The sequence below is a fragment of the Balaenoptera ricei genome, chromosome 6 (genome assembly GCF_028023285.1).
Source record: "Balaenoptera ricei isolate mBalRic1 chromosome 6, mBalRic1.hap2, whole genome shotgun sequence".
Taxonomy (NCBI): Eukaryota; Metazoa; Chordata; class Mammalia; order Artiodactyla; family Balaenopteridae; genus Balaenoptera; species Balaenoptera ricei.
This window is the reverse complement of record NC_082644.1, coordinates 3,284,062-3,298,929: the sequence shown is the minus strand read 5'-3', so window position 1 is coordinate 3,298,929 and position 14,868 is coordinate 3,284,062. Positions and strand designations below refer to the sequence as shown.

At 45.1% G+C, this 14,868-nt stretch overlaps 1 protein-coding gene across 2 annotated transcripts in view; it reads left to right on the top strand.

Annotated features, from left to right (window-relative positions):
- The window catches only part of MFAP3L (microfibril associated protein 3 like), a 43,412-nt gene extending 29,702 nt beyond the window's left edge, over positions 1–13,710 (top strand). For both annotated transcript variants that reach the window (XM_059926747.1, XM_059926748.1), the window contains exon 3: positions 8,049–13,710. In XM_059926747.1, the coding sequence (XP_059782730.1) occupies positions 8,049–8,974 (926 nt within the window). In that variant the 3' untranslated portion in view covers positions 8,975–13,710. The remainder of the gene's footprint in view (positions 1–8,048) is intronic.
- Positions 13,711–14,868: the final 1,158 nt, after the last annotated feature.

Below are 14,868 nucleotides of genomic sequence, written 5' to 3'. Positions count from 1 at the left end.
CAGTGGTGAAGGGGATTGTTTCCTTAATTTCTCTTTCTGACCTTTCGTTATTAGTGTATAGGAATGCAAAAGATTTCTGTGCATTAATTTTGTATCCTGCACCTTTACCAAATTCATTGATTAGTTCTAGGAGTTTTCTGGTGGCATCTTTAGGATTCTCTGTGTATAGTATCATGTCATCTGCAAACAGTGACAGTTTTACTTCTTCTTTTCCAATTTGTATTCCTTCTATTTCTTTTTCTTCTCTGATTGCCGCAGCTAGGATTTCTAAACTATGTTGAATAATAGTGACGAGAGTGGACATCCTTGTCTTGTTCTTGATCGTAGAGGAAATGCTTTCAGTTTTTCACTATTGAGAATGATGTTGGCTGTGGGTTTGTCCTATATGGCCTTTATTATGTTGAGGTAGGTTCCCTCTATGCCCACTTTCTGGAGAGTTTTTATCATAAATGGGTGTTGAATTCTGTCAAAAGCTTTTTCTGCATCTATTGAGATGATCATATGGTTTTTATTCTTCAATTCGTTAATATGGTGTGTCACATTGATTGATTTACTCATATTGAAGAATCCTTGCATCCCTGGGATAAATCCCACTTGATCATGGTGTATGATCCTTTTAATTTGTTGTTGGATTCTGTTTGCTAGTATTTTGTTGAGGATTTTTGCATCTATATTCATCAGTGATACTGGTTTTCTTTTTTTGTAGTATCTTTGTCTGGTTTTGGTATCAGGGTGATGGTGGCCTCATAGAATGAGTTTGGGAGTGTTCCTTCCTCTGTAATTTTTTGGAAGAGTTTGAGAAGGATGGGTGTTAGCTGTTCTCTAAATGTTTGATAGAATTCACCTGTGAAGCCATCTGGTCCTGGACTTCCGTTTGTTGGAAGATTTTTAATCACAGTTTCAATTTCATTACTTGTGATTGGTCTGTTCATATTTTCTATTTCTTCCTGGTTCAGTCTTGGAAGGTTATACCTTTCTAAGAATTTGTCCATTTCTTCCAGGCTGTCCATTTTATTGGCATAGAGTTGCTTGTAGTAGTCTCTTAGGATGCTTTGTATTTCTGTGGTGTCTGTTGTAACTTCTCTTTTTTCATTTCTAATTTTATTGATTTGAGTCCTCTCCCTCTTTTTCTTGATGAGTCTGGCTAATGGCTCATCAATTTTGTGTATCTTCTCAAAGAACCAGCTTTTAGTTTTATTGATCTTTGCTATTGTTTTCTTTGTTTCTGTTTCATTTACTTCTGCTCTGATCTTTATGATTTCTTTCCTTCTACTAACTTTGGGTTTTGTTTGTTCTTCTTTCTCTAGTTCCTTTAGGTGTAAGTTAGATTGTTTACTTGAGATGTTTGTTGTTTGTTGAGGTAGGATTGTATTGCTATAAACTTCCCTCTTAGAACTGCTTTTGCTGCATCCCATACGTTTTGGATCATCCTGTTTTCATTGTCGTTTGTCTCTAGGTATTTTTTGATTTCCTCTTTGATTTCTTCAGTGATCGCTTGGTTATTTAGTAACGTATTGTTTAGCCTCCATGTGTTTGTGTTTTTTATGTTTTTTTCCCTGTAACTGATATCTAGTCTCATGGCGTTGTGGTCAGAAAAGATGCTTGATATGATTTCAATTTTCTCAACTTTACTGAGGCTTGATTTGTGACCCAAGATGTGATCTATCCTGGAGAATGTTCCGTGCACACTTGAGAAGAAAGTGTAATCTGCTGTTTTTGGGTGGAATGTCCTATAAATATCAATTAAATCTATCGGGTCTATTGTGTCATTTAAAGCTTGTGTTTCCTTATTAATTTTCTCTCTGGATGATCTGTCCTTTCGTGTAAGTGAGGTGTTAAAGTCCCCCACTATTATTGTGTTACTGTCAATTTCCTCTTTTATAGCTGTTAGCAGTTGCCTTATGTATTGAGGTGCTCCTATGTTGGGTGCATATATATTTATAATTGTTATATCTTCTTCTTGGATTGATCCCTTGATCATTATGTAGTGTCCTCCTTGTCTCTTATAACATTCTTTATTTTAAAGTCTATTTTATCTGATATCAGTATTGCTACTCCAGCTTTCTTTTGATTCCCACTTGCATGGAATATCTTTTTCTCTCCCCTCACTTTCAGTCTGTATGTGTCCCTAGGTCTGAAGTGGGTCTCCTGTAGGCAGCATATATATGGGTCTTGTTTTTGTATCCATTCAGCAAGCCTGTGTCTTTTGGTTGGAGCATTTAATCCATCCACATTTAAGGTAATTATCAACATGTATGTTCCTATTACCATTCTCTTAATTGTTTTGGGTTTGTTTTTGTAGTTCCTTTTCTTCTCTTGTGTTTCCCACTTAGAGAAGTTCCTTTAGCATTTGTTGTAGAGCTGGTTTGGTGGTGCTGAATTCTCTTAGCTTTTGTTTGTCTGTAAAGGTTTTGATTTCTCCGTTGAATCTGAATGAGACGCTTGCTGGGTAGAGTAATCTTGGTTGTAGTTTCTTCCCTTTCATCACTTTAAATATATCGTGCCACTCCATTCTGGCTTATAGAGTTTCAGCTGAGAAATCAGCTGTTAACCTTATGGTAGTTCCCTTGTATATTATTTGTCGTTTTTCCTCTGTTGCTTTTAATAATTTTGCTTTGTCTTTAATTTTTGCCAATTTGATAACTATGTGTGTCGGCGTGTTTCTCCTTGGGTTTACCCTGTATGGGACTCTCTGCACTTCCTGGACTTGGATGGCTATTTCCTTTCCCGTGTTACAGAAGTTTTCAATTGTAATCTCTTCAAATACTTTCTCGGGTCCTTTCTCTCTCTCGTCTCCTTCTGGGACCCCTATTATGCAAATGTTGGTGCATTTAATGTTGTCCCAGAGGTCTCTTAGGCTGTCTTCATTTCTTTTCATTCTTTTTTCTTTATTATGTTCCACGGCAGTGAATTCCACCATTCTGTCTTCCAGGTCACTTATCCGTTCTTCTACCTCAGTTATTCTGCTATTGATTCCTTCTAGTGTATTTTTCATTTCAGTTATTGTAATGTTCATCTCTGTTTGTTTGTTCTTTACTTCTTCTAGGTCTTTGTTAAACATTTCTGGCATCTTCTCGATCTTTGCCTCCGTTCTTTTTCTGAGGTCCTGAATCATCTTCACTATCATTATTCTGAATTCTTTTTCTGGAAGGTTGCCTATCTCCACTTCCTTTAATTGTTTTTCTAGGGTTTTATCTTGTTCCTTCATCTGGTACATAGTCCTCTGCCTTTTCATCTTGTCTGTCTTTCTGTGAATGTGGTTTTCGTTCCACAGGCTGTAGGGTTGTAGTTCTTCTTGCCTCTGCTGTCTGCCCTCTGGTGGGTGAGGCTATCTAAGAGGCTTGTGCAAGTTTCCTGATGGGAGGGACTGGTGGTGGGTAGAGCTGGGTGTTGCTCTGGTGGGCAGAGCTCAGTAAAACTTTAATCTGCTTGTCTGCTGATGAGTGGGGCTGGGTTCCCTCCCTGTTGGTTGTTTGGCCTGAGGCGACCCAACACTGGAGCCTACCTGGGCTCTTTGGTGGGGCTAATGGCGGACTCCAGGAGGGCTCCCGCCAAGGAGTACCTCTTGGAACTTCTGCTGCCAGTGTCCTTGTCCCCACGGTGAGCTACAGCCACCCCCTGCCTCTGCAGGAGACCCTCCAACACTAGCAGGTAAGTCTGGTTCAGTCTCCTATGGGGTCACTGCTCCTTCCCCTGTGTCCCGATGCACACACTACTTTGTGTGTACCCTCCAAGAGTGGGGTCTCTGTTTCCCCCAGTCCTGTTGAAGTCCTGCAGTCAAATCCTGCCAGCCTTCAAAGTCTGATTCTCTAAGAGTTCCTCCTGCTGTTTCCAGACCCCCAGGTTGGGAAGCCTGATGTGGGGCTCAGAACCTTCACTCCAGTGGGTGGACCTCTGTGGTATAACTGTTCTCCAGTTTGTGAGTCACCCACCCATCGGTTGTGGGATTTGATTTTATTGTGATTGCACCCCTCCTATCGTCTCATTGTGGCTTCTCCTTTGTCTTTGGATATGGGGTATCTTTTTTGGTGAGTTCCAGTGCCTTCCTGTCGATGATTGTTCAATGGTCAGTTGTGATTCCGGTGCTCTCGCAAGAGGGAGTGAGCACATGTCCTTCTACTCTGCCATCTTGAACCAATCTGTCAGGGAAACGTTTGACACAGAATCTTTGGTATTAGAATCAGAAAGTGATGGCTCAACATCTGCCTTTAAAAAAAAAAAAAATTCATATTCACTTATTTGGCTGCGCCGGGTCTTAGTTGTGGCATGTGGGATCTTCGTTGGGATGTGCAGGATCTCTTAGTTGCGGCGTGCAGGATTTTTTAGTTGTGCATTTCCTCCAAAACCATTGCCTGTTGAAGTGACTCAGCATCAGCGGCTCACGTTTTAGGTGTTTACTTGTGCTGAAGTAATGCAGCTTCGTGAGAATTCAGCACGTGGTTGTGACATCCCTGCTCAACTCCAGTTTAAAATCATCTCTGGAGCAGCAGCACCGAGCGTCCCCGCCCCAGGTGGCTGGTTCTGCGGGTCTGTGTGACAGTCACTGTGGCCCTTTTTATTCCCTCGACCTCCTGATGCCTGAAGTCAGACCTTCCAGGCTGGGTCTCAGGACAAGGTATTTACAGACTAAGGAGAAAGGCAACACGTGGCCCAGGAATGTTCTCGAGACGATCCTAGTGGGGCAGCTGCCAGTGATTCTCCATGAGCCTGGGCCCCTGCTGATGTGGGAGGACCCCCAGGGTGGGGTTCATAGTGTTCGGGGCTGCATACAGCAGGAGAACATGCAGAAATCTTTATTTCTCGCTAATCCAAGGTCATGCTGAGGCTGAGAGGAAGTATTTAGAGTCTTAGTTCCTAGGAAGGAAAGAATGTATCAGCCTTTAAACAGGACGTGACACGGACATACATCACCTTTGAGGTCAGAATCTTCTGTCATCAGAATGAGTGTGTGTGTGTGTGTGTGTGTGTGTGTGTGTGTGTGTGTTGGCTTCCCAAGACTCTCTTTGAGATCTGGCAAAAGAATGTTTAGTCCAGGTCACACATTCACTTTACCTCGTTGTACCTGAGAAGCCTACGCAGCATTAATATTACCTTAATCCATAAAGTAAATGTGATATGTGTTTTGTTTCAAGAGAAATATAGTGAAGGACTGAACCCTGAAGAGAGGGATGTCTTGATGTCCTTGTCGTGGACCCGAAACAGGGACTTGCTGGCAGAGAGATGGGTCTCACTTATTTAACTACAGTGTCACAGCTCCTATTAGGGGTAATACCTGCCTGTTTCAGGATAATCATATGTGATTCATTGTTGTGGTTTATCGTTAGGCAAATATAGTCACTTCGCAGATTCATGGCTGGGCTTCGGGCTTCCGGAACAAACGAGGTTAATTATTGGATAAGGTATATGATAGATGTTTGTCCAAGGACCCAGTGCCCTGGGCTAAGAAGCAGAATACGTGCCAAACTAATAATTTATGCACTCTACGTCTCACCGGTTTCCCCAGAACGAACAATAAGTGTCACCTAATTGTGTTTGATTCCGGCCTGTGCCTGTTTTGACCGTGCGACAGGGAACTTCTGGAGTGTCTGAGTCGGTATCTGCTTTGAATCGCTTGGGTCCAGGATAGATAAATACACATCAATAGACGATTAAAAACATGCCTAAAGATAACTATAAAATCCAAGTTCAGAAACCCTTTGAATAGTCGGTAGAGGAAACTGTTGGTATCTTGTAACTGGCGTGCATTTCTGCACTTCACTTTTCTATCACAATTAGGTGCAGTTGTCCCTGAGCGCCTTGCCTAGGTGTGGGGAGAGAGCTTGTTTATGTTACCATCAGGTGCCAGCCTTTTGAGTTCAGCACTCTTTTCTGCTCTTCCTCCACACCCTGGGTCCCCCTACCCTGTCCTTGAATTTGTAGATAATAATTCCTCCACAGAGGGAGCGAGGGTGGGAGGTTAGGAGGTGGACACATTGGTCCTAACTGTCCCTCATACAAATAACCTCACCTTCTCACCTTCTCCCTTCCTATTTCCTGTTGTTTTCCAACAATCAGTATGAGAAACTCCTATAGGTAGAGTCTGTAATTCTCTGGCACCCAGTACCTTCCACATCTATAATAAGCTTTCAAGCAACCAGAGTTGTTATTTTTTTCTATGCCTGCTGTAGTGTGGTTTGATGAAACATGCACATTTTAAGAAAACAAGTTGATCATTTCCCTCGCTCAAATTAGTCTCTATTTGGATAAATCTGCCACTGAAGTATCAAGTCTCATGTTCGGGAACGAACGGACAGGGTGGGAGGCTTGCCTCTGCCCATCTGGACGAGAGAAGATTTCACAGGCCGGGCGCTAGGTTGGTCTGTTCATACACGTTCACGAGAGACGGAAATTCGCTAGATTTCCCAAACCAGTGTTTCCTACTCTCGGGAAAGTACACTGGCTGAATTATTAGACGCAGGGTACTTGGGGACACCAGGAACCACTCTTCACAGATGTTCCTTCAGAAAGCAGAGGAATGTGACAGCATCTACAAGAGGCTTCCTGCCAGACTCCCCAGGCCAGCGGGAGGAGGGGCTGCAGGTCCCCGACGGCCCCCACGGCTCCGGCCAGCCTCCCGAAGGATGGTCCTTGGAGCAGAGGACCTGGAATAACGGGGGCGTCTGCTGTCTCATCCCACAGTCCCTGGAGACCCTGGTCACTTTGGTGCTCACAAATTTCTTCTTTTTTTAAAAATCCATTGCTTGTTGCTTTGGGGAAATATCAGACTTTAATTAGAATTAAGTTACTGCCAGAAGGGGATGAAACAAGCGAAACTACAAAGCGATAATACACCCTTAAAAGGAAACTACACGCTAAGTTGCCGCATCTCTCAGGAGAGGCCTCTGGCTTGCTTGGGGACGCGAGTGCTTTTACGCAGAAAGATCCTCCTGCTCCTCAGAACTCCCCCGAGGCCGGACCGGGACCCTTCTCTCTCTACAGGACAGTCTAGGGAGGTGGAGGGTTTTCAGAAAGGCTCAGACCCAAGACCTGGAAGGCAAAGCTAGGATCACGTTTCCCGGGGTCCTCTGACCTGCGGGTACGCAGGCAGGCTAAGGATTAATCCCTAGCAAAGATTAATTCAGATTAAGAACCTCATTCCCAGGGCAACGATCCTTTCCAGGCCAGAGAGCGATAGAATTCTCATCTATTACAATGCTTTTCAACATGCATTCTCCATTATGTGAGGCCTGGTTTTAACCTGATGGGTCTATGATTTATTTGCAAAGCGAAACCAAATTGTTGCTTATTCACACCCAGCCTCTGAATCTCCACAGCGTTAGCTTGTAACTGTAAGTGACATAGTTCATTGTAGCTTCTCAAAATTAATTATTTATGTTTCCATCAACCGAGGTCATACCAGGACTACTTCAATCTCAAATATGAGAAACCCAGGTGAACCATTACAATTTAATTGATTTACTCCAGTTTTTATGTTGATCCTAAAGTACTTTATCTTCTGAAAAGTATTAAAACTCTCCAATGAACATATATATTCTGTAGAGCCATGCTCACAGGCAGGCTAGAAAATCAGATGCTACAGTAAGGAATTCTCTAGTAAGAGCAAGTATTTTCCATACTGTTTATTTTTCTAATTTTTCTCTAGGATGTGGAATCACACAGTATGATTTGGTGTTAAGAGGACAGCCTCTTGGGCTCGAGTTCACGTCTAGCTCAACTGCTTCCAAACTGGTGCCCTGGGGAGGTGGCTTAGTGGACCTGTGCCTCAGTGGACCTGTGCCTCAGTTTCTCCAACTGGCGCCCTGGGGAGGTGGCTTAGTGGACCTGTGCCTCAGTTTCCCCATACTGTAAAATGGGCTGGTGCTGGTAGCTCCTCCCCAGGTTGTGCGGATTAGGCGAGCTAACACTGTCACCGTCTGGCGAGGTCGGCGTTCGCCGTGGGCGCCGTCGGCAGTGGCAGACACGGTGGTGGGAGATGCACTCAGCGACGTGCGGGGCAGTGGCTGCAGGGAGCCGAGGGCCCGGCTGACTCTGTCCTCTTCCTCCTGCAGGAAAGTGGCAGATGCACGACGGCCTCCTGAACATCACCAAGGTGTCCTTCACGGACCGAGGTCGGTACACATGTGTGGCCGCCAACATCCACGGCACCGTGAACAACACGGTGACGCTGAGGGTGGTCTTCACGTCGGGGGACATGGGCGTGTACTACATGGTGGTGTGCCTGGTGGCCTTCGCCGTGGTGCTGGTCCTCAACATCACCCGCCTCTGCATGATGAGCAGCCACCTGAAGAAGACCGAGAAGGCCATCAACGAGTTCTTCCGCACGGAGGGCGCCGAGAAGCTGCAGAAGGCCTTCGAGATCGCCAAGCGCATCCCCATCATCACCTCGGCCAAGACGCTGGAGCTGGCCAAGGTCACACAGTTCAAGACCATGGAGTTCGCCCGCTACATCGAGGAGCTGGCCCGCAGCGTGCCGCTGCCCCCGCTCATCATGAACTGCAGGACCATCGTGGAGGAGCTCATGGAGGTGGTGGGGCTGGAGGAGCAGGGCCAGAACTTCGTGCGCCCGGCGCCTGAGGGCCAGGAGGCCGCCACCGGGGACGAGGTCTACACCATCCCCGCCGCCCTGCAGCGGAGCGAGTCCCCCGCCGCTGACTCGGACGCCTCGTCGCTGCACGAGCAGCCCCAGCAGATTGCCATCGAGGTGTCCGTGCACCCCCAGGCCCAGAGGGAGCCCACGGATGACCGGGATGGGGGGCCCCTCGAGGCCAGAGACGAGGACACCGAGCCGTCGGCCGAGCGCTCCCCCGAGTCCGCGGCGCCGTCCACCGAGGTCACGTCCGCGGCGCTGACCTCCGAGGAGCCCACGCCCGTCGAGGTGCCGGACCATGTCCTGCCCCCGGGTCTCCTGGAAGCCGCAGAGCCGGCCGGGGCGCGCGACAGGAACGCCCACGTCGTCTGTGAAAGCCATGTCTAACAGCCCCCCCCCCGAGAAGCTATGCACACCCCGAGAATCAGGGCCGCCCCCCCCCCCAGGGCCAGACGCGGTCCGCCCTCGCCGCTAAGCCTTACCGGAGACGCCTGTCCCGTAGGTAGGAGCCAGGCCCCTTCAGAAGGGAGCGCCTGTGTGCATGCTGTGTGCCCGGACCGCGCCCCGCGGCAGAGGATGCAAGCAGCGGCAGGGTGCAGAGCCGGCGACCTTGGGCAGGTGTCTGTGCGCGCGGCACGAAGCTCAGAGGCTCTTCTCTGCCAGATACCTTAATCGCTGATGCCCTTTTGGTGTGAGAGACTCTGAGGTCAAGAGCCCTGTCCAATGCACACAGCAGCGCTTTTCCTTTAAAGAATTGTAGGTCTGCTACGAGAGCAACTGCACGTCCGTGGGTCTGTTGCACTTTCTTCTCAGTTTTAACCCCCTTCCCTGTTCCCCTATAACCGAGTCGTTGTGATACGAATGCTAATCGTTCCTTCTGGTTTCGTCCCCTTTGCCACTTTGTCCTTAGTTCTCTCCACCCCCCGCCAAACTTTTACCTCGGAGGCCTTGGTGTCAGGGCTGATACCCACAAGTCATCTGTAATGTTCCAAAGCAGTTACCAGCCTCGTGATTTTTGTCATTTCCCAGGCCTGTCTCCATCCATCGCTTTTTTTTGTTTGTTTCCAATGAAGCTGCTGTTGTGAAACTGAGAAAAAAAAAACAACCTTGCCCAGGATAGCACTTTAATAGCCAAATAAAAATGTGTTGCCTGTCCGATTCTGAGAGCCTTTGGGTGAGCTCAGCTGAGGTTGCAGGGAGACTGTAAACTTGAATTTGCCCAAACTGTCCATGAAAAGTGCTGTTTTTACGTTTAAGTAACGTCATCCTCCAAACACGGCTGCTGCTTGATCTGGAACGCATGTTGCTTCCAGAGACAGAGGCATCTGAGGAATCCGTGTAGGTGTAGAATGTGGGCCTCCCTCGAGGGCCGCCAGGGGCCGTCCGGGGACCCAGACGCTTGGTTTGGGGCAGCGAGTGTGAGGGTCCGTGGGGTCGCCTAGCCAGGCCCACTTCTCTGAACTGCAGGGCTAGCTCGTCCGTCCTTGAAGGGGAGAGTGAAAGGTTAGGGTGATGGCATCAGATTTCACACCAGAATTCTTGAATTAATTTTGTCCCACAAGAAAGCAGTTGTATGTGCGGCAGCATGTTATAGAAACGACAAAACTAGTCACCCAAAGGCTAGCGTCTCGTCTGACGGTGCCAGTAACCACCGCAGGCTCTGGGCAGGTGGGGCCTCCGTTCCTTCCCTGGCAGAGGGACAGACCGGACGGGCTCGAGCTCCATCTAGATGGTCCCCTCTCCCGCAGAATCACCTGGCCCTCCTCCACAGTTACTCGAAAGATTTTTCACTTTCCTCTCTGGTTCCTCTAATCTTCTTTATGCTGAAAGTTAGTACTGATGCAAATCAAAAGGATCAGTTTCAAAAACTCAAAACCCAAAATCATTAGGGCAGCGTCTGCAGTTTAGATGTCATCGTGGGAAGAATGAGAGGCATTGGTTCATTTCCATTTATGAGCAGGGGAGCCATAACCTTGAAGTCGTCTTGAGGGTCACGGCCACATCACGGTTTCCATGGAGGTTCCCTGGGCCACACGGATGTGAGAGCAAACCTGATGTTTAGTCCTCACTCTCTAGCTATCTGGATAAGTGACCTTCGACACCCCCCTGGGTTTAATCTTTCTCATCTGACAAACACGGAGGTGGTACTTGATGGGTCCCCAGATCCCATGCGGCTCAGACATTTAGAGTTTTATGGAAAGTGTGTGATGGCCCCCCTTGCAGCAGACAAGCAGTCTTGGGAGCAGAAATGGGCACGTGAGGTTAGATGCTCTTGCTGCCAACCTTCACAGCAAAAGCGTCTGAATCCGTAGCTGAGGGCAGAGGGTTTGGCTTCAGGGGTTTCTCTATGTATAGATAACCGGTGTGACAGGTGGTCTGACAACACTCAGAGTTGGATCAGAGTCCTCTTGGCCTCAAGTGACCCATTGCCATCAGTTAGGAGTGTCTTGGGTGGTCACATAAAAAGTGAGTAGTGAACAATCGAGAGAAACCTTGACCTCCCACTTGCACTCTCTGGACAAGGGTTTTCTGTATTTGGTTGCAGAAGAGTTTTATCTCCACCTCTTAGAATTTTCCACTTGTCATGGGGGTCAGCGGATTCTTACCATGGATCTGTAAACCCAAAGTGACAACAGGGGCCAACACTCATTTTGTGACACTGCATGAACCTTTTCCCATTCTGTCCAGTTCTCCCTCCACCGAAACCCATGTGCACATTTCCACGTGGAAATTACAGGAAAAGGCATCTCTCCCATCTAGACACTGATTAGGGATAGAAAGTTAAAAACGGGCAGATTTTTTATGAAGCAGGAGCAGAAATGTGTGACCAAAGAATGTTTTCAGGTTGGTTTTAGCTTCTTTAGACTGGCGAGATTATATAGATTTTTCAAAACCTTTCCCCTCTTTAAGGCATCAGAAAGCTCTTGATAGAATAACAGCCAACCAAAGAGGAGGCTGGCTTACAACGAAGATTTCTCTGTCCAGAAAGGCCACACTCTTCCTGTTCATCCTGTAGCTTCTTTACAGAACAGAAAAGCTCTCCTGCTAGAATATGGAACAGAGAAGATCTCGTGACTTTTGGCTGATTTTTCAAAGATAAACTGTTCAGCTTCATAGAAATTCATAAAAGTATGGCTGCATGTGAGCGTGTGTGTGTGTGTGTGTGTGTGTGTGTGTATGCACACATGCATACGTCAGACTCATTTGGGCAGTTTTAACAGCTTAGCACTAAATCCCAAGCCATGTCCTTTGGGTCTTAGGTCATTATTCTCAAAAGCAAGCAGTTTCTGGTTTCTGAGTCATCTGGTCATATCTCTAGCGATTTCTTTTCTTGAAGTTCTGAAAATGATTCAGATATGTGTGCATATTTAATTCACATAGATGATCTGTAAACTTGGATGGTATTTATTCTAAATGGGAAAAAATTTTATACTGCAAATCTATGTAATTTATAATGGTTTTGTTTTATATATTATATTTTCATATTTTTAGGGCACATCTATTCTCATCTTTTTGTATATCATACTTGACAAAAAGAAATAGTAATACTTGACTAAATCTCTAGGAACCAAATGTGACATCTATAATGTATAGAAATCGCTCTGAAAATAACTGAATGTCCTTACCCATCCTGAGCATTATTGTGCTGTGTCATTACACCCAGAATGATTGCTGGTGAGCGTTTCTTTTTTCAAAACCAAGCCAAAAGGCCTGGCCTCCCACACAGTGGAGTCTGGAATCCTTCCCTTCTTTATCTTTTTCATTGTGTGTTTCATTTTTAATTGTAGACATCCTGTGTTGTTCAGACTTCCTTTGAAGGGCAAATGTGAGATAAGAAAGAAACTTGATGGAAAGACTTGGCTTGAAGGATGGCTGTGTAACTTATTCTCTGGGCTGGTAACATTTCTCATCTAATGTTTGGATTGTTCTCTATTGGTGGTCTCAGAGCTGTTCAGCTGTTTAGCTCGTGAAGAAAATGTTAGGCAGAAAGAATGTTTGCAAGATTTGGACAGACAGCCTCTAAATGTAGTGCAGCCAACACAAACTAACTCAACCACAGAAACCCCAATCCCAGCCAGCGGACGAGCCATTTCAAAAGGCAGATCAGACTCCTGTGTGTGCAGGTTGAACTTCAGTGTTGTACCAGTGCTAAAACTCTTAAAGGGCAGCCCCTGTGGTTCTGTGAACAGGGGTTTCCTCCCAGTGTTTCATTGGGTAAGAAAATGGAGCATTTACCTTATCTTTCAGATCCTCTACTTTATACCCAGCGCAGTTCAGCGACTTCCCTGTACCTGTCTTCACGTACCCTTTTGGCAGTCCCTTTAGATCATAATCCTGGTTTCTGTTCTTGCTTTTTAAACTAATTCGTTGGTACTCTTTAAATAACCAGCAAATCTCGTTGTATATTCACACACATGTTTTGAGCACCTGTTACCTTCACGGTATTAGTCATTTTTACATTCACCTATTCATTTAAAAATCCTTTAGTAGATAACAAAGTTCATTTTCCTAATGACTCTTGGGGTTAAACCAGTGATTAACAAGGTTTGAATTAAACAAATCAGTGGTGGGGAAAAAAATCGAAAAAAACAATTGCTTATTCTGCTTTCTGAAGGACTGAGTGTCTGTTATACAAGAAAATGTTGTATGAGGGTGATAATGATTTTTAACTGAGATTTTTTAGAGATGTCATTTTTAAGGGGACTAATGCTTAGAATATCACAGTCGAAACTGAAGCTCATAGAGAATGTAAAAACAGAAAGCAAATAGTTCTAAGAATATTCTGGCATAAATTATTTTTATTTAACGAGGAATTAAAACCTTCAGTGTATCAGACACCCCAGCAATGCTCATGGAAGATGCTGGCACTTAACGTTTGATGTGCTATTCCTCTGGTTCTGGAATTTCTATGTTAAAGCCAGGAAATAAGATGGAAAAATGTATCTGAGCGGAAATGTCAAACTGTTGATTTGTGAGCTATAAATGTTCACCTTTTAAGAATAATTTAAAGGTATAAACAAATGACTAATATTTAAATTGATATAGCAGCAAAAAAGCAAAAAAAAACATGTGAGCCATCCTGTATTTTGGTTGTTGCTTTAATAAAGGATTTGCACAGGTGTGCCGAGCGTGTCGTGTCCCAGCTCAAGGCTGTGTGAGTGTGGCCTGATTTACTCTTTCCAGTGGTAAGAAATCCGTAGTCAGTCCTCGTCCCTACCTTTTGCATCTGTGACATATCTTGGGGAAAAGGGAAAAATGAAGTAATTGTTATGTGAATCTACAAACTTTATCCAAATTCAAAAATCCTAACTCTGTCCTGACGAACTTGATATCCATTTATTTTTTTATAAATGGCTATCTATATGAAGAAATCATTTTTAACATGTAACATCAAGCTTATTGTAGAAAATCCACAAAGACCAGAAAACTCACCTACCCAGAACATTCCACGGGAGAAGACATTAGTCATAGATCCAACACAAAACACCTAGACAGAACCCAGTCCAGACCAAATCAAAGAATATGCTAGGGAGGTGCCCCTTGAAAGCTTTGAAAGCTGGATTCCTCTCAGATAGGATGAGATCATGTAAACAAAACAAGAAAGGATAACACCAAATGGTAAAGAAAGTCAGTGTTTTGCTATAGATCTGGAGAGGCCAACAAAATTATTGAGTGGGTTACCGGATAAACTGTGCATATAACTAAGATCCAGAGGTTCTGTCAAGCAAAAAAAGGTTTAAGAGAACTATGGTGGCATTCGTGGAAAAATTAACAATTGTGCCACCAGGGAAGAGAAAATAGGAAAGTTTTGTCCTAACTGCGTAATTTTGACTGGTACATATTTTCAGACCCAGAACAAACAGCTGCTAATTTTTTTTTTTTTTTACAGGTTTTGGAATAGTGCATTCTTCATGGGCCTTAATCAGAGGAGCCTAGGTAAGGCTTAATATTAATCTGAGTGATTTTCAAAGCGTGTAGTCACAGAGCTGGAAAATAAGTGTCAGGTTTTCTGATTTCCCTGTCTTTTCGGCAGAGTCCCTAACACACGGGTTCAGCTCTGCTTGAACATCTCTGGTGTAGCAGAGCCCGTGACCACGTTTAGGACATGCTCCGGTGTTGGTAGGTTTTAAGCGCTGAGTCAGAAATCTTAAAAGTGGTCCCACACTAGTCCTTGTTGAGCATCTGGAGCTGAAAGCGTGAGTTTGTCCTGCCACAATAAAATTTTCCTTTACTGTCAACCCAAAATGAAAATTATAAGTGTATTCATGTCAAAGAGAGGA